Genomic DNA, 25,335 nt, shown 5'->3' with positions numbered 1-25,335 from the left:
GAGGCCTCACCATAGATCTGTATAACGGCATCATGACTTCAGGTCTCTTGCTGACAAAACCTCTACGGATACAACCCATCATTTGTCTTGCCCTGGAGGAAGCCTTCTCCACTTGATTGGCAGTCTTCATGTCATCACTAATGATCACCCCTAGATCGCGTTCTGCCGTGGTCCTAACCAAGGTCTCACCATTTAGTACATAAGTTCTGCGCGGGTTTCTCTTACCCAGGTGCATTATCTTGCATTTTTTAGCATTGAAGCCTAGCTGCCAAGTAGTTGACCATCGTTCCAGCAGCAGTAGGTCCTGTGTCATATTATCAGGTAACAAGCTTTTGCCTACTATGTTGCAAAGTTTGGCGTCGTCGGCGAACAGTGATACCCTTCCTTTAAGTCCTTGTGTCATATCTCTTATGAATAAGTTGAATAGAATCGGGCCCAGGACTGAGCCCTGCGGCACTCCACTGATCACGTCCGACGCTTCGGATGGAGTACCATTCACCACCACCCTCTGAAGTCTACCGCTCAGCCAATCCCCAACCCATGTGGTTAGAGTTTCTCTTAATCCTATCGATTTCAGCTTGTTCAATAACCTTCGGTGTGGGACGCTATCAAATGCTTTATTGAAGTCCAAATATACCACGTCCAGTGACTCTCCGGCATCCAGTTGTCTAGTAACCCAGTCAAAAAAGCTAATTAGATTAGATTGGCAGGATCTACCCTGGGTGAACCCGTGTTGGTGGGGATCACGCAGGTTTTCTTCATCTAGGATTGTGTCAAGATTCCGTTTGATTAGTGTTTCCATGTGCTTACACACTATAGACTTGAGACTCACTGGTCTGTAGTTTGCTGACTCTGTCTTGCAGCCCTTTTTGTGGAGTGGGATTATGTTGGCGGTTTTCCAGTCCAAGGGGACTCTTCCTGTGCGTAGGGAAAGTTTGAAAAGCACAGATAATGGTTCTGCCAGGGCTTCACTTAACTCCCTGAGCACCCTGGGGTGTAGGTTGTCTGGTCCCATGGCTTTGTTTACTTTGAGTCTTGATAGTTCATTGTTGACGTTACTGGGCATAAATTCGAAATCTTGAAACGGGTCTTTCTTGTTATCTCCCGTCTGAAGCTGTGGACCAGCTCCCGGCGCTTCACGGGTGAAGACTGAGCAGAAGTATTTGTTTAGGAGTTCTGCCTTGGCAGAATCTGATTCTGCAAAGTTACCATCCGATTGCTTCAGGCGTTCTATCCCATTTTTGTTTCTTTTCCTGTCACTAATATAGCTAAAGAAAGATTTATCCCCTTTCTTAATGTTCTGTGCTAGATCTTCCTCCATTCGGAGTTTGGCCTCTCTGACTACTTTTTTGACAGATTTAGATCTATCTAGATAGTCCTCTTTCGCCTCCTGTTTTCCTAAATGTTTGTAGGTGATAAATGCTTCCTTTTTCTTTTTAACTAGGTCTGAAATTTCTTTACTGAACCATTGGGGTCTTTTGTTTCTCCTGCGTTTACTTACTGTTCTTATGTATCGGTTTGTTGCTTCATGTAGGATGGACTTCAGAGACGACCACATATCCTCCACATTGTCAGATATTGCTTGTTTATGTAGCTCCTGATGGACAAAATCTCCCATGCGGTTGAAGTCTGTGCCTCTAAAGTTGAGAACCCTCGTTGCTGTGTTTGACTTAGAGAAACCTTTCTTGAGGTTGAGCCAGACCATATTATGGTCGCTGGAGGCCAGTGTATCACCTACTGAGACTTCCGAGACGCTATCTCCGTTGGTGAGTACTAGGTCTAGTATCGCCTGGTCCCTGGTGGGCTCTAATACCATTTGCTTGAGACGTGCACCCTTTATGGAGGTTAAAATTCTTTTGCTGCTACATGTAGTCGCGGAGAGAGTGTTCCAATCTGCATCGGGCATGTTGAAGTCTCCTAGCATTACTGTGTCGCCGCGCAGTGTGATGTTCTCTATGTCCTCGATTAATTCTATGTCTTTGTCTTCCTGTTGCCTGGGAGGTCTGTATATCACACCAAGGTATAGGCATTTTTCATTCCCTCTGGCCAGGTTCACCCAGAGGGATTCCCCGGTGTATTTAACATCTGTGATTCTGGTAGTTTTGATGCTTTCCTTAGTGTACAGTGCTACACCTCCTCCCATTTTACCCTCTCTGTCGCAACGAAGTAGGTTGTAGCCTGGTATAACCATATCCCACCCATGCGAGTCCGTAAACCAGGTTTCGGATATCGCTATCACGTCTAGATCGGCGTTTGTTATTTCAGTCTCCAATTCTAGAATTTTATTGCCCAAGCTGTGTGCATTAACATACATAGCCCTCCATATCTGTGAAGAGATTCTCTTATGAGTTAGTGTGTCTCCTAAATTATCATTGATAATTCTCCCTGAATTATCGTGGATATCATTGGTACCTACCTTAGACTCAGAAGTGTGGGTGCGACTTGCCTCCTCAGGGTGGTTTCTTACTGCTCTGGGATATAAGCATGTACCCTCCCCCAACTTACCTAGTTTAAAGCCCTATGGAGTAGGCGGGCCAGTCGATGTCCAAATGCGTTCTTGCCTCTCCTAGTTAGGTGGAGACCGTCTGGTCCTTGTAGTCCCTGGAGCGTCTCGCCGTGGACTTTACTCAACTCATGAAGCCTCCATTTGAACCAATTGATAAGGCTCATCTGAAGTATCTCACTTGGAAAGTGATGTTTCTCATTGCCCTCACTTCTGCTCGATGAGTCAGTGAGCTGCAAGCTTTAGTTGCTGACCCACCATTCACGGTATTCGATCATGACAAAGTGGTTCTTCGTACTCATCCTAAATTCCTACCTAAAGTGGTCTTGGAATTTCATCTCAACCAATCCATCGTACTTCCAGTGTTTTTTTTCCAAAGCCTCATTCTCATCCTGGAGAATCAGCTCTTCATACTCTGGACTGTAAACGTCCTTTGGCATTCTACTTGGAACGCATCAAATCACACAGAACTGCTCCTCAACTTTTTGTTTCCTTCGACCCAAATAAGTTGGGACATCCTATTTCTAAGCGTACCATCTCCAATTGGATGGCAGCTTGTATCTCTTTCTGCTATGCCCAGGCTGGATTACCCCTTCACAGTAAAGTCACAGCCCATAAAGTCAGAGCTATGGCAGCTTTAGTAGCTTTCCTCAGATCTACACCTATTGAGGACATTTGTAAAGCTGCTACTTAGTCCTCGGTTCATACCTTCACTTCTCACTATTGTCTGGATACTTTCTCCAGACGGGATGGACAGTGTGGTAGGTGGAGATTGGGAAGGAACTGGTCGTGTTAAATAGGTTTTATATATTTTTTGAAGAGTAGAGTTTTAGTTTCTTTTTTGAAGGTTTTGTAGTCTGTGGTCGAAGACAGCAGATTGGTGATTTGTCTGTCTAGTTTTGCTGCTTTGGTGGCCCTTAGATTGTCATATAGTTTTCTACGTTTGACATGTTTGTTTGGTTGGTGGGTGTGTGAATAGTGAGTGGGTTCTTCTGTGCCTGGTTGAGGTGGATTGAGTTAGTCGGCTGTTCCAGTAGGAAGGGCTTTCTCTATTAATAGCTTTGAAAAATAAGCAGTAGAATTTGAAGTGTGCTCTTGCTTGTATTGGGAGCCAATGTGAGTCGTGGTATGCTTCTGTGATGTGGTCATATTTTTTCAATGAGTAGATGAGTCTTAAGACTGTATTTTGTATTGTTTGTAATTGCTTTATCATGGTCACAGTATTCAATTAGTCCAAGGATAAGAGATTGTACCAAAAGTTGGAATTGTTTCTTGTCGAATAATTTTCAGATTTGTCTTAAGTTTCTCATAGTCATGAATGATGCTTTTATTACTTTGTTGATTTAAGGTTGCATGGTATAGCCCACAGTTCTTCAATCGCCGGTCTGCGGACCGGTGCTGGTCCGCAAAAAAATCTTGCCGGTCCGCAAAGGATTCGGTCCCCGCCGCAACAAAAGGCCGGCGTCAGCTGATTTGCAACTTCCTGTTGCAGTCGCTGTGCCGGGACTCCTGCCTTCGCCGGACTCCTGCCTTCCACCGCGTTTGCCTCCTGCCTTGTCTCCGCACCTCCAGACCAGCAGCGGCAGCTCTGTGTACTTTTAACTTCGGCACAGAGCTGCCCCTAATCAATAGTTTAGCGCGGTTTCATGAGGCAGCCTCGGGGCCTTTGCTAGGCCGGCCCACATCGCATCATCGAAGCGGGCCGGCCTAGCAAAGGCCCCGAGGCTGCCTCATGAAACCGCGCTAAACTACTGCTTAGGGGCAGCTCTGTGCCGAAGTTAAAAGCACACAGAGCTGCCGCTGTTGGTCTGGACTCTTGGGCCGCTGAAGGAGGGCAAAGAGCAGCTGTCCTGGAGGTTTCCCTTCCTCTTGCCTTTGCAGGTCCCCTTTTTTTTTTTTTACCTTCAAACGGCAACGGGCCCCAGCATCGACATCAATCAAGTAAGTTCCACTATTCCTTGCAAGCGGTTCTGCTCAGTCAAAGCTTCCCCTCTGACATGAGCCACCCTCAGGGGAAGAAAGTGACCCGCAAAGGTGAGGGGAAGGGGGGCAGATGATGGAAGTTGGGGGGGGAGAGAGAGAGAAGGGGCAGATGATGGAATGGAGGAGATGAGAGAGAGAAGGGGACAGATGATGGAAGTGAGTAGAAGGGAGAGAGAGCAGAAGGCAGATGGATGTCAGTTGAGAGGGGAGAGCAAATGCTGAATGGAAGTGGGGAAAGAACACATACTGGATGGAAGGAGGAGATAAATAAAGGGGGAAGAAAATAGTAAGATAATGGAGGGGTGAGGGAAAGGGGTGACAAGCTGTGGGTAGATAAGGTGAAAAGAGGGAAACAGGACTAAATAGTAAGAAAGAATTTAATTTAGATGGAGGCAGAAAATAGAGAAGGAAGACCAGAGAAGAAAAGGGAAGAGAGAGCAGAGAACGATATCAGATCTGAGTGGAGGAAATGAGAAGAGAGAGATGCTAAAAACCACAGGGGGGAGGGAAGGACAGAGATGCCAGACCATGAGGGGAATAGAAGGAAGATGATGGATGCCAGACCAAATTGGGGGGGGGCAGGAGGAGAGATGGCAGGGAAAGACAGACAGTGAATGGAAGGGGCAGATGCTGGACTGAAGAGACAGAGAAGGTTATCATGCCACTGTACTGGACCATGGTATGCCCTCACCTGGAGTACTGCGTCCAGCACTGGTCACCGTACATGAAGAAGGACACGGTACTACTCGAAAGGGTCCAGAGAAGAGCGACTAAAATGGTTAAGGGGCTGGAGGAGTTGCCGTACAGCGAAAGATTAGAGAAACTGGGCCTCTTCTCCCTTGAGCAGAGGAGATTGAGAGGGGACATGATAGAAACATTCAAGATACTGAAGGGAATAGACTTAGTAGCTAAGGACAGGTTGTTCACCCTCTGCAAGGCAGGGAAAACGAGAGGGCACTCTCTAAAGTTGAAAGGGGATAGATTCCGTACAAACGTAAGAAAGTTCTGTAGTAGAAAGCTGTAACGCTCTTCCAGAGGCTGTTATAGGGGAAAACACCCTCCAAGGATTCAAGACAAAGTTAGACAAGTTCCTGCTGAACAAGAATGTGCGCTGGTAGGGCTAGTCTCAGTTAGGGTGCTGGTCTTAGACCAGAGGGCCGCCGCGTGAGCGGACTGCTGGTCATGATGGACCTCTGGTCTGACCCAGCAGTGGCAATTCTTATGTTCTTAGGGCAGACACTGGCTGGAAGAGAGTGAAAAGGCAATGAAAGCAGAAACCAGAGACGACAAAAGGTAGAAAAAAATAATTGTATTTCTATCTTGTGATTCAAATATATCAGATTTGAAATATGTATCTTGCTAGACATAACTGGGGAGTGCAAAGCCAGGCAGTGCTTCTTTAGCTTCCAGCTGGCTTAGGGCTCTCTCTGACCAGGGGGCAGTTGCCCTAGTTCCACTCCCCTAATACCATTCCTGTCATGTGTGACTGTGGTATTCTGTTACATGATATTTGTGTAGCATTCTGTAATAATTTGGCTTATTCAGTTTTCTTGATAGTAGAGGGGATATATGTGAAGGGGAGGGGAGACAGGGGTTTTGTTGATCTTTGCCCTGTATTATTTGTATTTATAAAATGACAATTGTATAGAATATTGTTTCTTTTTATATTTTAATAAAATATGTTCAATATAAAATCATAACTATTTGAGGCTTGTGCGGATGGGATCAGATGGTTTGTGGGACCGACCTCACGGGGATGGGGCGGCGATGATTTTTTTTAAAAAATTTCAGTCTTAGTAGTTTGCCGGTCCACGAAATAATTATTTTATTTCCGCCAGTCCATAGGTGTAAAAAGGTTGAAGAACACTGGTATAGCCTCTGTCAATCAATACTCCAAGAAGTTTTAGTGTGGGTTGAATGGGGTATGAGATCGAGTTTATTGCTATGTTTCTAGGTTGGATTTTGCTGTTTTCTAGGAGGAGGAAATTTGTTTTGTCGGGGTTGAGTTTTAGTTTGTGTTCAGTCATCCATGTTGCTACTGTTTAAAGTGTTTTGTGTATTGTGCCTGTTATGGTGGGTTCTGGGTGGTCGAAGGGGAGGAGAATGGTGATATCATCTGCGTACTGTATGAGGTTATGCCATGTTTGTCTAGGCAGGAGCTGAGGGTGGCTATGTATAGGTTGAATAGTGTGGGAGATAGAGGTAATCCCTGGGGAACTCCGCAAGGGTTGGGCAATGGTTCTGATTTTTCTTTAATTGTTTTAACCCTGAGGGTTCTGGATTGTAGGAAGCCTTTAAACCATGAGAGAACCTTGCCTGAGATTCCTATGAGTCTAGCATTTGTAGGAGAATGTTATTGTCTACCAGATCGAAGGCTGCAGAGAGGTCTAGTTGTGTGAGCATGATTTTCTTGCCTGTACAGAGATGTTGTCTAGCTGTGTCCATTAGTGTTCCTAGTAGGGTCTCAGTGCTGTAGTTGGTTCTGAAGCCAGACTGTGTGGGGTGGAGTAAGTTGTGGATTTCTAGGTATGAGGTATATAGCACTGAATGATGAGATAGATATGATAGGCATCTCGGAGACCTGGTGGAAGGAGGACAATCAATGGGACACTATGTTACCTGGGTACAAATTATATTGCAAGGATAGAATAGATCAAATTGGAGGGGGAGTTGCGCTATATGTTCAAGAGGGGATTGAATAAAATAAACTTTCTGCATGACATAGATAGCAGTGTGGAATCTTTATGGATAGAAATTCCATGTGTGAAGGGAAAGAATATTAAGGTTGGGTTATACTACCGTCCCCCAGGACAAAATGAGCAGACAGATGAAATGTTTTCAGAGATTAAGAAAGCTGGAGAAATGGGCAACACTATAATAATGGGTGATTTCAATTACCAAAGAAAAAGCAAAAATTATGCTTGATACAGTAATGATCACTCCACTGAACACTATGTAATACAATATAGGGTGAGAGAGAAACACAGTATTTTGCACTAAGCTAAACACAGCATATAAATATGTGGAGAAAAAAGCCTTGGTTAATTCTTCATGGGCTCAAAATACTTCACAGCAGTGTTTACTGCAGTTCTATCACAATGTCCTTGTAGTGTTTCATTCACAGGATCAGTCAGCATCAGAATCAAAAAGCAAACGCTACATTGTACTAACACCAAGCACTGTTGCAACTAAGCAGGAAAAACTTATCTGTATTTTCATTCAGGCACAACTCTGCTGCTTGTTTCTTCCACACACTAATACCCCAACAGGGAGTCCCTGTTTTGCCGGTCAGGGCTGCATCAGGGGATAACAACACTCGAGCTGCAACGCTCACACACACTGCAGCAAGCTTGGGCCAATCCAAACCCAGTTTCAGGAAAAATGGCACTGGTTAAATGTTACATCGGGGAATGCTAGGGAGGTAAAATTCCTAGACATCATAAATGACTGCTTCTTGGAGCAACTGGTCCCGGAACTATTTTAGATTTGTTCCTTAGTAGAATGCAAGACATAGAACAGGAGTTAACTGTGTTGGGTCCACTGGGAAACAGTGATCATAACGTGATCAAATTTGAGCTGATACCAGGAGTAACGTCACAAAAGAAATCTTCTGTAGGGGCGTTTAATTTTTGAAAGGGCGACTATGATAAAATGAGGAAAATGGTTAAAATAAGTTAAAAGGATCATTTGCAAAGGTTAGGACTGTAAACCAGGCGTGGATGTTATTTAAAAATACTGTCGTGGAAGCCCAGACCAGATTACATTACATTACATTACGGATTTCTATTCCGCCTATACCTTGCAGTTCAAGGCGAATTACAAAAGAATTGACTGGACATTTCCAGAGATGTAAACATTTCAGAGGAGATTACTGGACATTTTCCAGTGAGGATGCAATTTTTTTTTTTTTTTTTCCCCCACGTATTCCACGTATCAGCAAAGGTGGAAAGAAGAAGAAACAAGAGTCGGCATGGTTAAAAGGTGAAGTGAAAGAGGCTACAGCCAAAAAAACAACCTTTAAAGAATGGAAAAAAGATCTGAATGAAGAAAATAAGAAGAAACACAAGCACTGGCATGTTAGATGCAAAGCATTTAAATTAGAAGATGGGGGTGGTGTATGTACGAAGGACAATTATAGAGACCACCGCCGGCAAAAGAAAAGATGTGATAGTAGTAAAGACTGCAACATAAGCAATATCAGCAACTCATTTCTTAGTATTGCAACGGAAAGTGAAACGATACAAAAATCCATACGAAAAAGGAGATTATCACTGAAAAATAGCTGGAAAGCGATGACCACAAATGCTCACAGTCTAAGCAACAAAGTTCATGATCTGCAAGCCCTGATGTTAGAGACAGATCTAGATATTGTCGCTATCACAGAGACATGGTTCAGTGAATCACATGGATGGGATGCAAACATACCGGGATATAATCTTTTTAGGAAGGACAGAGATGGTCATATAGGTGGAGGAGTAGCTCTCTATGTAAAGATCAATATTCAAGCGACCGAAATGCAAGGGATCTGGGGAGAGGAAAAAGCGATATGGATTGCTCTGAAAAGAGAAGATGGAACTTCTATCTACGTGGGTGTAGTCTACAGATCTCCGACTCAATCGCAGCAAATTGATAAGGATCTGATTGTGGATATCCAAAAGTTTGGAAGGAAAGAGGAGGTTCTGCTGTTGGGAGATTTCAACCTGCCGGATGCGGACTGGAATGTTCCGTCTGCGGAATCAGAAAGAAGTAGGGAGATAGTGGATGCCTTTCAAGAGGCTCTGCTCAGACAAATGGTGACGGAACCCACAAGGGAAAAAGCGATATTGGATCTGGTCCTCACAAATGGAGAGAGTATCTCTAATGTTCGAGTGGGTGCTCACCTGGGAAGTAGCGATCATCAAACGGTTTGGTTTGATATAACGGCTAAAGTGGAGAGCGGCCGCACGATACTTAAAGTCCTAGATTTCAAATGTACGGACTTTAATGCAATGGGAAAGTACCTGAAGAAAGAGCTGTTAGGATGGGAGGACATAAGAAAGGTGGAAAGACAGTGGTCTAAGCTGAAAGGAGCGATAAAAATGTGAAGAAAATCAATAAAAACAAGAGAAAAAGGAAGCCGATATGGTTCTCCAACCTAGTGGCTGAGAAAATAAAGGCGAAAGAGTTGGCATTCATGAAATATAAAAAAACCCAAGAAGAGGAGAGCAGAAAGGACTACAGGGTGAAACTGAAAGAAGCCAAGAGAGAGATACGTTTGGCGAAGGCACAGGTGGAAGAACAAATGGCTAAAAATGTAAAAAAGGGAGATAAAAATTTTTTTCAGATATATTAGTGAAAGGAGGAAGATAAAAAAATGGAATTGCTAGGCTAAAAGATGCTGAGAACCAATATGTGGAGAGTGATGAGGAAAAAGCAAATGTGCTAAACAAATACTTCTGTTCTGTGTTCACAAAAGAAAATCCTGGAGAAGGACCGAGATTGTCTGGCAAAGTTACACGAGAAAATGGAGTAGATTCTGCGCCGTTCACGGAGGAGGGTGTTTATGAGCAGCTTGAAAAACTGAAGGTGGACAAAGCGATGGGACCAGACGGGATCCATCCCAGGATACTAAGGGAGCTCAGAGAGGTTCTGGCAAGTCCTATTAAAGACTTGTTCAACAAATCTCTGGAGACAGGAGTGATTCCTGGGGATTGGAGGAGAGCGGATGTGGTCCCTATTCATAAAAGTGGTCACAGGGATGAAGCAGGAAACTACAGGCCGGTGAGCCTCACTTCAGTTGTTGGAAAAATAATGGAAGTGTTGCTGAAAGAAAGGATAGTGTACTTCCATGAATCTAATGGGTTACAGGATCCGAGGCAACATTGCTTTACAAAAGGTAAATCGTGCCAAACGAACCTGATTGAATTTTTTGATTGGGTGACCAGAGAGCTGGATCGAGGACATATGCTAGATGTAATTTACTTGGATTTCAGCAAAGCCTTTCATACAGTTCCTCATAGGAGGCTGTTGAACAAACTTGAAGGGCTGAAGTTAGGACCCAAAGTGGTGAACTGGGACAGAAACTGGCTGTCGGACAGACGCCAGAGGATAGTGGTTAATGGAAGTCGCTCGAAGGAAGGAAAAGTGACTAGTGGTTATTCCGCAAACAACTGAAAACCTGGCTTTTCAGCAAATTGTAGCTCTATCCTTCCCCCCTTTCTCTCCCCCCTTCTACACATAAGTTCATGTAATCCTTTTTCTTCTTCTCTACCCACTATTTTAAGTTCTTGTAAACCGTGTCGAGCTCCATTCTCATGGAGATGATGCGGTATATAAACTTAAGGTTTAGATTAGATTAGATTAGATTAGTGGAGTCCCTCAGGGTTCGGTGCTGGGGCCAATCCTGTTCAATATGTTTGTGAGTGACATTGCTGAAGGTTTAGAAGGAAAAGTGTGCCTTTTTGCAGATGATACCAAGATTTGTAACAGAGTAGACACCGAAGAGGGAGTGGAAAATATGAAAAAGGATCTGCAAAAGTTAGAGGAATGGTCTAATGCCTGGCAACTAAAATTCAATGCAAAGAAATGCAGAGTAATGCATTTGGGGATTAATAATAGGAAGGAACCGTATATGCTGGGAGGAGAGAAGCTGATATGCACGGACGGGGAGAGGGACCTTGGGGTTATAGTGTCCGAAGATCTAAAGGCGAAAAAACAGTGTGACAAGGCAATGGCTGCTGCCAGAAGGATGCTGGGCTGTATAAAGAGAGGCGTAGTCAGTAAAAGGAAGAAGGTGTTGATGCCCCTGTACAGGTCATTGGTGAGGCCCCACTTGGAGTATTGTGTTCAGTTTTGGAGACCGTATCTGGCGAAAGACCGTAAGAAGACTTGAGGCGGTCCAGAGGAGGGTGATGAAAATGATAGGAGGCTTGCACCAGAAAACGTATGAGGAGAGACTGGAAACCCTGAATATGTATACCCTAGAGGAAAGGAGAGACAGGGGAGATATGATTCAGATGTTCAAATACTTGAAGGATATTAACGTAGAACAAAATCTTTTCCAGAGAAAGAAAAATGGTAAAACTAGAGGACATAATTTGAGGTTGAGGGGTGGTAGATTCAGGGGCAATGTTAGGAAATTCTACTTTACGGAGAGGGTAGTGGATGCCTGGAATGCGCTTCCGAGAGAGGTGGTGGAGAGTAAAACTGTGACTGAGTTCAAAGAAGCGTGGGATAAACACAGAAGATTTAGAATCAGAAAATAATATTAAATATTGAACTAGGCCAGTACTGGGCAGACTTGCACAGTCTGTGTCTGTGTATGGCCGTTTGATGGAGGATGGGCTGGGGAGGGCTTCAATGGCTGGGAGGGTGTAGATGGGCTGGGGTAAGTCTCAACAGAGATTTCAGCAGTTGGAACCCAAGCACAGTACCGGGTAAAGCTTTGGATTCTTGCCCAGAAATAGCTAAGAAGAAAAAAAAAATTCAAATTGAATCAGGTTGGGCAGACTGGATGGACCATTCGGGTCTTTATCTGCCGTCATCTACTATGTTACATTGTTAAAGACAGCTAAGAAAGAATATGAAGAGAAACTTGCAAAAGAGGCAAAAACTCATAGCAATTTTTTTAGGTACATCAGAAGCAGAAAACCTGTGAGGGAATCTGTGGGACCATTGAATGATCAAGGGGCGCTCAGGGAGGATAAGGCCATAGCGGAAAAACTGAATGAATTCTTTGCTTCGGTCTTTACGGAAGAAGATGTAAGAAATCTACCTGAACCATAAATGGTTTTCAAGGGTGATTATGCAGAGGAACCGAAAGAAATCTCGGTGAATCTGGAAGATGTACTGAGCCAAATCAACAAGTTAAAAAGTGATAAATCGCCAGGACCAGATGGTATACATCCAAGGGTATTAAAAGAACTCAAAAATGAAATTGCTGACCTGCTGTTAGTGATCTGTAACCTGTCTCTAAAATTGTCTGTAGTACCTTTGCAGGTAAATTAGGTAATTTGCAGGTAAATTAGGGAAATCCCTTTTCTTCAAATTCACTGAGCTTTGGAATAACCTCCCTGCCCCGCTGCGGAACCTAGGCTCATTCCAATTATTCCGAAAGCATCTGAAAACCTGGCTTTTCTCCAAAACGTAAAGCTATCTATTTAAAATGTAAAGCTAGTTATCCTCTTCATGACCTCTAATTTCTTATTAAGTCCTTCCCTCATTTATTGAATTTACCTGTAAACTGTGCTGAGCTCTATCTTTATGGAGATGATGTGGTATACAAACTTAAGGTTTAGTTTAGTTTAACTGAAGATTGGAGGGTGGCCAATGTTACGCCGATTTTTAAAAAGGACTCCAGGTGAGATCCGGGAAATTACAGACCAGTAAGCCTCACTTCAGTGCCGGGCAAAATGGTAGAAACGATTATAAAAAATAAAAATTGTGGCACACGTAGACAAACATGATTTAATGAGATGGAGTCAGCATGGGTTCAGCCAAGGGAAATCTTGCCTCACAAATTTGCTTTGACTTCTTTGAAAGTATGAATAAACATGTGTATATAGGTGAGCCGGTTGATATAGTATATCTATATTTTCAGAAAGCTTTTGATAAAATTCCTCACAAGAGGCTCCTGAGAAAATTAAAGTGTCATGGGATAGGTGGCAAAGTTCAGTTATGGATTAGAAATTGGTTATCAGATTGAAAACAGAGGGTAGGGTTAAAGGGTCATTTTTCTCAATGGAGGAGAGTAAACAGCGGAGTGCCACAGGGGTCTGTACTGGGACCAGTGCTATTTAACTTATTTATAAATGATCTGGAAATTGGAACGAGTGAGGTGATTAAATTTGCAGATGACATGAAACTATTCAAAGTTGTTAAAAATGCGTGCAGACTGTGAAAAATTGCAGGCGGACCTTAGGAAATTGGAAGACACTGCATCCAAATGGCAGATGAAATTTAATGTGGACAAATGCAAAGTGATGCACATTGGGAAGAATAACCTGAATCACAGTTACCGGATGCTAGGGTCCACCTTGCGGGTTAAGGCCCAAGAAAAGGATCTAGGTGTCATCATAGACAATACGATGAAATCTTCTGCCCAATGTGTGGCAGAGACCAAAAAAGCAATAGGATGCTAGGAATTATTAAAAAAGGGATGGTTAACAAGGCCAAGAATGTTATAATGGCCTTGTATCACTCCATGGTGCGACCTCATCTGGAGTATTGCGTTCAATTCTGGTCTCCTTATCTCAAGAAAGATATAGTGGTGCTAGAAAAGGTTCAAAGAAGAGTGACCAAAATGGTAAAGGGGATGGAACGCCTCTCGTATGAGGAAAGACTAAAATGGTTAGGGCTCTTCAGAGGGGAAAGAGAAGGCAGGAGAGAGTGAGGGGCAGCAGTGAGAGGTTGCTCTGCCCACCCCTCCGACATCATCTAAACTCAGATCTGGAGCTCCCCTAAAAAGGGGAGGGGCTATTGGCGCTCAGCCATTCAGCGCTCGTTGAAGGCGAACGTCAAGGGTGCTCCCCTTAGCGAGAGCGCCTTTGCGAAGGGACAAGTCACTGAATTGAAGAAACACCAGGGAAGAACACTTACACAGGCAAGTACTGGAAGTGCAACAGGACACAAAAACAGCAGATAAATAAACACAGCAGTCGCAGAGGACACATTCAAAGCAGGTGTAGCAGGTATACAATTAGGAGAGGGACGGCACAGTAAGAACATCAAGGACGCTACACAGATTCCTACCCAAGGAGAAGCCACTTCAGACAACACTGAGACAACTCACACACAGCGTGAGGAGACATATAGGGAAGAACAAGTAGCATAAAGGACCTGAAAAACAGGGAGAAGCCACTTCAGACAACAGACCGGCAAGCAGATAGCAATGGAAACAGCAGACAGAAGCAGGATGTTGAGCTATCCAGTTTTCTACACCGTTTGTCATATGTATGACTACCTCCCCTCTGGGAGGTGGTCTTATGTATGCACTTGATGTGAGGAACTGGAGGGCCTGAAGAAGCAAGTCAGACTACTGGAGAGCAGAGTACTAGAGCTAGAAGCACTTCGAGCAGTTGAGGAGGAGATCAGAGAGGCAGAATACTTCATGACTGAGAGGAATGTTGAAGAAGAAGTCAGGGAGTTAGAGAAGTTCATCAAGGAGGCATAAAGAGAGGCCGTGGTAAATCAACAGCAACAGAGGAACTGCCAAGATACACCTACAGTGGGTGAGGACCACCTGGAAGACAACCACAAGAAAAGAATAGATGATACAGCAGCGGGACCTGGAAATAGCGGAGGGAACCCACAGGAAGAGGAGTTCAGAGCAAGCCAACACCAGGATGAGGAAAGATGGAAGTGTACCGAGGACAAGGACCTGCGGCTAGAGAGATGGATGTACACCAAGGAAATGGACCTGCAGCTAGAGAGACATGAGAAGACAGATGACACCAGTCGTCAGGGGGGGACAGACCCCATCATCTGACAAGTCGACAGCCACATAGCGGGAGAAAGAAAGGATCAGATGGCAAGAAATTGAAGGACGGAAATGAGGTAGACAGAAGGGGGAAGGAAATGTAATAAAGTAATAGGCTGCAAACTTAGTGTATGTACACAAACGGAATGAGGCTACCAGGAGCCAAGCTGGAGGATATAGTGAGCCACATCGACAGGATCATCGATAGTGCAGAAGAGGTAGATATAGCGGTGGTTATCCACGTTGGGACAAATGACGTGAGCAACAGGAACTACAGCAGGGAAGCACTAAAAGACCAGTTCCAGATGCTAGGAAGGAAGCTGAAGATCAGAACGCCGAGGGTAGCATTCTTGGAGATCTTGCCGGTACCCAGGGCCAACGGGAAGAGGCAGACGGAACTGCAAGCAGTCAATGCGTGGATGAGATGCTGGTGTGAGAAAGAAGGATTCCACTTTGTGCGCAACTGGATGATGTTCTGGGGGAAGAGCAAGCTATACAGGAAGGATGGACTCCAGCTCAGCGGAGAACGAGGCTACTTGCAAGCAACATCAAGGGAGAAATTGAGAAGTTTTTAAACTAATAAGAAGGGGAAAGCCAACAGTTGACCAAGAGTCGATGGTTCGGGAAATGGTATACCCAGAGGATACCGTGTAAGAAGATTGCAGGGAAGACTCATCGAATCAAAGGCAAGATAGAAATCCTGACGGATCGAGAGGGACAGAAATGAGTGAGACAGAAGGGGGAAGAAAATGTAAGAAAGTAACAGGCTGCAAACTTAAGTATATGTACACAAATGCAAGGAGCCTAAGGAATAAAATGGGAGAATTGGAGAGCTATGGCACAAAAAGATAACCTAGACATCGGCATCAGGGAAACATGGTGGAATGAGGACAACGTCTGGGACACTGAGCTACCGGGATACAAACTATACCGCAGAGACAGAGTAGGACAAAAAGGTGGGGGTATTGCCCTATGCATAAAAGAGGGAATTGAGTCTACCAGGGAGATCACGCCAGAAAAGAACAATAAAGTAGAGTCTCTATGGGCCAAAATACTGGAAATAAATAGAACGGATACGAAGATCGGCATCTATTACTGACCTCCAGGGCAGTCCGAAGAGACTGATGGAGAAATGATGGACAAGATTAAACACAAATGCAAGGGAGGCAATGCAGTTATCATGGGTGACTTCAATTATCCGGGGATAGATTGGAACCTAGGCAACTCCAGCTGTAGTAAGGAGACCGAAGTTCCTGGATGCTGTAGGCGATTGCTTCCTGGAACAACCTGTCAAGGAAAATACGAGAGGAAATGCAATTCTGGACTTAATTCTAAATGGACTATGAAGGCACTGGCACAAGGGACGCTGGGAAACAGTGATCACAATATGATCCACTTCAACCTGGACACAGGAACAAGAAATCGATCCAGAACGATGGCCATGGCACTGAACTTCTGAAAAATGAACTACGAAGGGATGAGAGTCATGGTGAGGAAGAAGATTAGGAAGAGGATAAGCACTGTATATATGCTAGAGCAAGTATGGTCCCTTTTTAAGGACATAGTCATCGAGGCGCAAAATCTATATATACCGCGTATCAACAAGGGATCCAAGAGGAAAAAGAGCAAGGAACCCGCATGGCTCACTGTAGCAGTGAAGGAAGCGATCAGAGACAAGAAGACTTAGTTTAAGGAATGGAAAAGGACAAAAACGGACGAAAACTAGAAAAAGCACAAACATCAAAGCAAGTGCCATAAGGCAGTAAGAGGGTCCAAAAGAGACTATGAGGAAAAAATAGCCAAGGAGGCAAAAAATTTTAAGCCGTTCTTTCGATATATTAAGGGGAAACAACCCGCGAAGGAAGCAGTGGGACCGTTAGATGACCATGGATTAAAGGGTGTACTAAAGGAGGACAAAGCCATCACCGACAAACTGAACACATTGCGACTGTATTTACCGAAGAGGATATATCCAATATACCAGAAGCCGACAGGCTATACACAAGAAATGAAGACGGGAAACTGACAGGGTCAACGGTCAACCTAGAAGAGGTGTGCAGGCAGATTGATAGGCTTAAAAACGATAAATCCCTGGGCCCAGACGGCATCCACCTAAGGATAATCAGGGAACTGAAAGGGGTTATAGCTGAGTTGCTTCAACTGATAGTCAATCTGTCGATCAAATCAGGAAAGATTCCGGAAGACTGGAAAGTAGTGAATGTTACAACGATCTTCAAGAAAGGTTTGAGGGGAGATTTGAGAAACTACAGACCAGTGAGTCTGACTTCGGTACTGGGACAGATGCGCATCATTGATCACCTTGACGGACCCAATCTGATGAGGACCAGTCAGCACGGCTTCAGCAAAGGAAGATCTTGCTTGACAAACTTACTGCATTTCTTCAAAGGAGTAAACAGGCAGATAGACAAGGGTGACCCGGTCTACATCTTATATCTAGATTTTCAGAAGGCGATCAACAAGGTCCCGCATGAACGTCTACTTCGAAAAATTGCGAGCCATGGCATCAAGGGTGATATACTCGTGGATTAAAAACTGGTTGGCAGATAGGAAACAGAGAGTGAGGGTAAATGGACAATTCTCGGACTGGAAAAGCATCACAAGTGGGGTGCCGCAGGGTTCGGTGCTCGGGTCTGTGCTCTTCAACATATTTATAAACGACCTGGAAATTGGTACGTCGTGTGAGGTGATTAAATTTGCAAATTCAATTTGCAATACAAAAAATTTGCAATACAAAGTTATTCAGAGTATTGAGGACACAGAAAGATTCCGAAGACCTACAACAAGACACAAACACACTGGAGGAATGGGCTGCGAAATGGCAAATGAAGTTCAACCTGGATAAGTGCAAGGTCATGCATGTCAGTAACAAAAATCATATGCATGAATACAGGATGACCAGTGCTATACTCAGAGAGAGCCCCCAGGAAAGAGACTTGGGAGTGTTCTCTGTTTTGGCCCCTCAATTTTGGAACTCTTTACCACAGTATATTAGAGAAGAGAAAGACTTAACCACATTTTAAAAAATGCTAAAAACCTTCCTTTTTAAAGACGCATTTAATACTTAAAATGAGACCTATGTCCAAGATTCAAGGTCTTCTCTTTTTGTTCCCTTCCTCTTGTTTTTTCCTTTTTTTGTGTGTTTTTTTCTTCTTCTACTATAAAAATTGTAACTTTTCCCTCCTTCCATAACTTCTCTTTTCCCTCCTTCCATCACTTCTCATGTTTGTCCTAGAATAAAATCACTTATGATATTATGTCCCTTTCACAACCTATGCTTTTATAAATTATACATCGCTTAGCAAATTAAATAAGCGATTCATCAAATACTAATAAACTTGAACTTGAACAAGTCAATGAAGCCATCTGCACAATGCGCATCACGGCAAAATGGGCGAACTGAATGCAAGGAATGATTAAGAAGGGGATCACAAACAGATCTGAGAAGATTATCATGTCGCTGTACCAGGCCATGGTGTGCCCCCCCCACCCCCCACCTGGAATACTGGGTCCAACACTTGTCGCCGTACATGAAAAAGGACATAGTACTACTTGAAAAGGTGAAGAGCGACAAAAATGGTTAAGGGATTGGAGGAGTTGCTGTACAATGAGAGGCTAGAGAAACTGGACCTCTTTTCCCTTGAAAAGAGGAGACTGAGAGTGGACATGATCGAAACATTCAAGATATTGAAGGGAATTGACTTAGTAGAGAAAGAGAGATTGTTCACTCTCTCCAAGGTGAAGAGAATGAGAGGGTACTCTCTAAAGTTAAAAGGGGATAGATTCCATACAAATGTAAGGAAGTTCTTCACCCAGAGAATGGTAGAAATCTGGGATGCTCTTCCAGAGGCTGTTATAGGGGAAAGCACCCTCCAGGGATTCAAGAAAGGGTTAGATAAGTTCCTGCTGAACCAGAACATAAGCAGGTAAGGCTAGACTCAATTATGGCACTGGTCTTTGACCTAAGGGCCGCTGCATGAGCGGGTTGCTGGGCACGATGGACCACTGGTCTGATGCAGCAGCGACAATTCTTATGTTCTTATGGAAAAGAGACGGCTGAGGGGAGATATGATTGAAGTCTACAAAATCATGAGTGGAGTAGAACGGGTACAAGTGGATCGATTTTTCACTCCATCAAAAATTACAAAGACTAGGGGACACTCAGTGGAGTTAAAAGGAAATACTTTTAAAACCAATTGGAGGAAATTTTTGTTCACTCAGAGAATAGTTAAGCTCTGGCACACGTTGCTAGAGGATGTGGCAAGAGTGGATAGAGTAGCTGGTTTTAAGAAAGATTTGGACAAGTTCCTGGGGAAAAAGTCCATAGTCTGTTATTGAGAAACATACGGGGGAAGCCACTGCTTGCCCTGTATCAGTGGCATGGAATATTGCTACACCTTGGGTTTTGGCCAGGCACTAGTGACCTTGATTGGCCACTGTGAGAACGGGCTACTGGACTTGATGGGCCATTGGTCTGACCCAGTAAGGCTATTCTTATGTTCTTATGAGAACTCCCCCCCGGGGGGTAAGTCTACGTTACTAAGCTACCTCTCATCTTTCGTTCTCAGGGTTTCTGCAGCTGGCATTGTGCTTGTTAAAGGTTTCCAGGTCTTGCTGCATCTTGTCAGGTTGAAACTGACATTCAGCCATCATGCTGTGGTTTTTTTTCAGGGTATGCTGTGAGATATCTTTATAATAGTGGGTCCACTGTCCTGATTGGGAACAGGTCAATCTGTTGGACACCAATTTGAATTTTGGTGTGGAATAAAAATATATATACTGTATACAGTATATATAATCTGCATATATATATATATTTATGGAATATGCAAATATATCTCTGCCCAGTTGGCTACTATTTCCAAGGGGGACCCTCTCCTAGTCAGTTGGTTCACTTATAGTGTTCTCTTTTCCCCCACTTTAGTCTAACATTAAAATGAGTTTAAAATCCTTGAGTCGTATAGGGACATGTTATGATTTATCTATATAAGAAACTGCCAGTAAATGAATCCAGTTCTCTAAAAGTTGGAATGCTAAATGATCATCAGATGCAGAACAGAGGAGAGGAATGTTCCTACTGCCCTCCAATCTCTCTGGGTCAGAGCAGCAAGAGGAGCACTTCTCTTTATTAGAAATACTCTTGAAAATTGAGGATAAAGCAGACAAATAGCCTAAGAAAGCGATGGTTGATATCAAGGAGTGAGACTATAATGGATTTTACAGAATATTGCATGCATTCCTATTTTTCACTCCTCGAGGAGTTTGATATGCTGATATAATGGCTATGTTTTTCAGCACACAGCTGCAGTCATGAGTGCTAAGAGATGCATGTGTCCAGTGTGTGGACGGGCCCTCAGCTCCCCTGGATCCTTAGGCCGACATCTCCTGATCCACTCTCAAGACCAGATGTCAAACTGTGCTGTGTGTGGAGCTCATTTCACCAGCCATTCCACCTTCAACAGGTGAGCCCATAATACCTCCATGTGATTTAAGGAGGTCATCAGTAGAAGAAAGTGTAAAAATACTGCTCATACCACTTTTCTTGTAGTTGCCCAACCACAGGTTTCAGTTCAGGTCTTTATCAATGTTCTGCCTTACTTGGTCTGTTAGTAAATACATTTCATAAATCTGGAAATATCTTCTATTCCGGTGCAATAGATAAGACATTCTAGACAGATGGGTAGTGTCCCATGGCTGCATGCCATCTGCAGAAGGAATCCACTCTAGATTTTTTTCTCTGCTCTGCTGAACTTCACTGTGCTCTCTAGCTCCACCTACAATTTTTCTCTTCTGCACACGTGCCTTCAGGAGTGTTTGTTCTGCTCTCCACAATTAATTATTTTATTCAATGTATTTTTCATCTCTTTTTCAGGATTTCTGGTGCTCAGAGCGATTATTCAGCTCTGCTTGCATTAAGATTTCACATACCGGTCTGCAGCTGACAGGCCAATCCTTGGTGGTACCTGTCAGCCAGCCTGCATTTACCTTATAGGAGCTGGAGGCTGTCCCCATCTTTCTCCTTCTGCTGAATGAGGGTTCCCGTGCAGGCTGTTTGGCATCCATTGAAGACTCAGCAGTGTCACAAAGGTTGCCAGCTGCATCATCTCACCTCCACCCATCCCTGAGTGCGTCCGTCAGTCCACAAGTGTGGTGGTACAGTCAGGCATAAGGTCTGACTGGTAGCCCAAAGATCAGCATTGCAGAGGCATTCCCAGCATGAGGTGGTGATATTTTGATTCCAGCTACTGAAAGAGAGCTGTGACAGGTTGTAGTACATTTCCAGCACAGGTCAGTGAGTAAGGACTGTAATGGCCTGTAAGGTGAATCGGGGGGAGGCTTAAAATTCGTTTTGAGAGTTTCTGCGTGTCCCCCTGTGTTCCCCCTCCTGAAAAATCCTAAAATTGCCATTTTTGAAGTTTATTTAATGTAAAAAAATTGCATTTTGGCGCAATTTTCTTAACGTTGGCCATCTTGGATTTATAGCAATCTTTTTTTTTTTTTTTTTCCCAAAAACTCTCTGCTTCTCCAAAACTGCAATTAAAAAAAAAAAAATTTTTATTTAGATTTTCAGTAGAATAAAAGAAAAAGCTCCAACAGAAAAACCACAACAGTACACAAATACAAGCCCAAAAATAGCTAACAATCCAGAAACTCAGCAGCTAAATGTACATTTCCATATACTGCAAAAGACCCACCCCTCTATCCCCCCAAAAAGGACAAAAAAAATTACAAAATAATGAAGCATTTCCGCACCCCCAAAAAAAATAAAATCCCAGGGCTCTATCGCCAAATAAAAGTAATGTAATGTAATTTATTTCTTATATACCGCTACATCTGTTAGGTTCTAAGCGGTTTACAGAAAATATACATTAAGATTAGAAATAAGAAAGGTACTTGAAAAATTCCCTTACTGTCCCGAAGGCTCACAATCTAACTAAAGTACCTGGAGGGTAATAGAGAAGTGAAAAGTAGAGTTAGAGGAAAAATAAAAATAAAATAAACATTTTAACAAGACAGCATTGATCTAAATACTTTGGAAGGTAGAAGAGAGGAGAGAAAGGAATAGAAGCAGAAGGGGGAGCCGTTGAACAGTAGAATTCTGGAGAAATCTAAATGATAGAAATAGAACAAAACAAAGACAAAAGGCAAAACAATAGATAAGATTAAAGATAAATCATAAGCTGGAAAGAAAAATAAAATAAAACTTTGTCTTCAATCCACGGTTTCAGTGTCAGTGATGAAGTGGAGCAAGTAAGTTTAGGAGGAGCGATTGACGTTTCCAGAAAGGGCTTCTTCAGGGAAGAGACTTGGCCGACAGTCCCAGGATGCCTATGTCTCCTCCCCTGCGATGTTCTCCCATCCATGCATTCCCTCCCAGACACACTGCCCGTGCCCCAGCCGCTCCAAGGAGGCTGCCCCAGATGAGGCCCACGGTGAATGCAGGATTCTCTCCTCTGCGGGAAAGCCGCCCAGAGCCGACAGTCGATCTTCTTAGCGGATTGCATGGGGGGAAGAGTTCACACTCTTGGTAGGATCGGGTCTGTGTGCTCTCGGTGGTTGTGGCGGGTCTCGTTGCTGCTTAGGTGTAAAAGCAGTTGATCTCCACTGCTGCTGATATTTAAAAGCAGGCAGATTGATCTCTCCAATGGACTGCAGGGGGAGGAGTTCACACTCCTGGCAGGATCGGGTCTGTGGGCTCTTGGTGGTTGCGGTAGGTCTCGCTGCTGCTTGTATGTAAAAGCAGTTGTTTTTATACTGCTGCTGATATTTAAAGCAGGTAGATTGATCTCTTAAACGGGATATAGGGGGAGGATTGGGACAAAAGCTCTCGATAGTGGCGGCTGGTCTTGGTGCTGCTTAGGTGTAAAAGCAGTTGATCTCCTACTTCTGATGATATTTAAAAGCAAGCATATTGATTTTTCCAACGGAATGCTGGGGGAAGAGCTTACTTGTTTGGCTGGATCAGGGCAAAGGGCTCTCGGTAGTGGTGGCTGGTCCTGTTGCTGCTTAGGTGTAAAAAACAGTTGATCTTCCTAGTGAACTGCAGGGGGAGGTGGAGCTCACACTCTTGGTTGGATCGGGTCTGTGTGCTCTTGGTAGTTGCGGATAGTTCCGCTGCTGCTGAGGTGTAAAAGCAGTTGATTTCACTGTTGCTGATATTTAAAAGCAGGTAGATTGATCTCTCCAATGGACTGCAGAGGGAGGAGCTCACATGCCTGGCTGGATCGGGACAAAGGGCTCTTGGTAGTGGTGGCTGGTCCTGCTGCTGCTTAGGTGTAAAAGCAGTTGATTTTCCTAGCGAACTGCAGGGAGGGTGGAGCTCATATTTTTGCAGGACCGGGACTGTGGGTTTTTGGTGGGTTGGTCCCGTTGCTGCTTAGGTGTAAAAGCAATTGATCTCCCACTGCTGCTGATATTTAAAAGCAGGCAGATTGTCCAGGGAGAGGAGCTCTGCACTCAAACTACCATCCTCCTCGCCTCCAAGTTCCGGAGGGCACAAAAAAAAATTTCAGATACAAATCCCCACTAGCTTAATACACAATCAACAAGAGCCTGCACACCAAGTCAGATAAGGCTCCCAAGTTTTACGAAAAGGAACAAGATTCCCCAATTTGAGCGCAGTCAATTTTTACATCAAACACATATAGTCCAGCTTATGCAAGTCATGCTCAATCAGGGGTACAGAAGGCTTCTTCCACCATCGAGCCAATAAAAGCTTGGCTGCCACAAACAAATGTTTAGCAAAGGTATGTGTAGGTTTAGGAAGTCCAGGAGGTCGGACAGGCAGTAGTCCATGTGTAGGGGATAAGACAAATGAAGCACAGCACTCGAAGGGAATGCACAGAGGACCAAAACACCTGCACTTTAGGACAGTGATCCCCAACCCTGTCCTAGAGGGCTACTAGCCAGTCGGGTTTTCTGGATAGCCCTAATGAATATGCATGGGGCAGATCTGCATTCCTATCATCTACATTACATGCAAATCTCTTTCGTGCATATTCATTAGGGCTATCCTGAAAACCTGACTGGCTAGTGGTCCTCCAGGACAGGTTTGGGGATCACTGCCTTAGGACACTCCCACCATATATGAAAAAACACAGAATGGTGTGTTAAAGAAATGTTTGATTGATATTCACAAGCACTCGTCACTTTAACACTTCTGAGGTTTAGCAGCGGTCATCCGTCCATCCTTTTCAGATAAGTTATTTTTTCTTTTGATTTTTTGATTCTGTAACTGTTTTTGTAATAGTTATGTGGATGGCAAAGGGGACAGTGAAGGCGATGATGGTCCCCCAGTTAACCTCAGTTCGGTGTTATCACTGAATCAAGGGTTATAGGGTCTGAGCTATTCACAATTAAGTTATAATATTCATATATTTTAACAAGAATTTTAGAGCTGTGATTTAAGATATTACTCATTAGTGTTTAAATATCACAGAGGACTATAAGATATCTCCCTATTATTGAGATTAGAACATGAAGGAAACATTTTAGAGAGGCTTGCCAGAGTAAGGTACCACTGATAAAAGATCTTGTACCCATTCTCCATCAAGGAGGCCGAAATGGAGACCTTAAACAAATTTTTAAATACCAGAGGCCAGGAGGACACCAAAATCTAGTCACCAAGCTGAGTCTCCCACCATGATATAAGACCTTGAGTGGGATTAGCCTGAACCAGCAAAGCCTGATAAAGTCTGCTAACACCACCCCTACCCAATCCCTTACATAAAGCTATTTCCATGACTGTTTCAGAAAGCTCCAATTCCTTCCAGCCCTTACTCTGCAAAAAAGCTCGTAATTGATGGCATTGAAAAACAAATCCTGATATGCAACACCATACTCTTCAGCAAGAACATCAAAAGTATGAACTGAGTCCCCCCTCCCAGACCTGACGAACTGTATACAAAGAAAGTTTTGCCCAATTGAGAAAGGTCTTATAATATTGGTTGGGGGGGGAAATCAGGCAAAAAAGAAATAATAGAAACAATTTGACTCAGTATTTAAAAGCTCTCTGATCAGAACCGGGAGGTCAGGTAGGAGCTGGCGAAGCCTATCCAGAGGGAGCCAAGGCAAAGCCCAGAAAGGAATACTCTCCACCCTCCTTTGTTCTATGTGAAGCCAGGGAATCAATAGCCCTCCCACCCATTGCTGCTATAATACAAAGTTGTGAAACCCTATGATAAAGAGCAAAATGGGGAAGTCCCATGCCTTCCCGCAATCTAGGCAGATAAAGAACCGACCTACTCACCCACGGAGGCTTTTTTTTCCAAATAAAACAAAAAAGCTTCTATTCAGCAAATAGAAAAAATGCCTAGGAATGGCAATAGGCAAAGCCATAAATAAACACAAAAATTTAGATAGCACCATTTTTACC

The 25,335-nt window shown here is 43.7% G+C and overlaps 1 protein-coding gene across 2 annotated transcripts in view; it reads left to right on the top strand.

The window, feature by feature from the left end:
• The window catches only part of ZNF821 (zinc finger protein 821), a 232,290-nt gene that overhangs the window by 183,771 nt on the left and 23,184 nt on the right, over nt 1-25,335 (top strand). Inside the window, exon 8 of one of the 2 annotated variants that reach the window (XM_033943374.1) lies at nt 20,256-20,422. The exons of the other annotated variant lie outside the window; for it this stretch is intronic. Coding sequence (XP_033799265.1) covers nt 20,256-20,422 — 167 coding nt within the window. The remainder of the gene's footprint in view (nt 1-20,255; nt 20,423-25,335) is intronic. 2 annotated transcript variants of the gene reach the window in all.

This window comes from Geotrypetes seraphini, chromosome 4 (assembly GCF_902459505.1).
Source record: "Geotrypetes seraphini chromosome 4, aGeoSer1.1, whole genome shotgun sequence".
Taxonomy (NCBI): domain Eukaryota; kingdom Metazoa; phylum Chordata; class Amphibia; order Gymnophiona; family Dermophiidae; genus Geotrypetes; species Geotrypetes seraphini.
The sequence above is the reverse complement of the archived record's forward strand: the minus strand, read 5'-3'. Positions and strand labels throughout refer to the sequence as shown.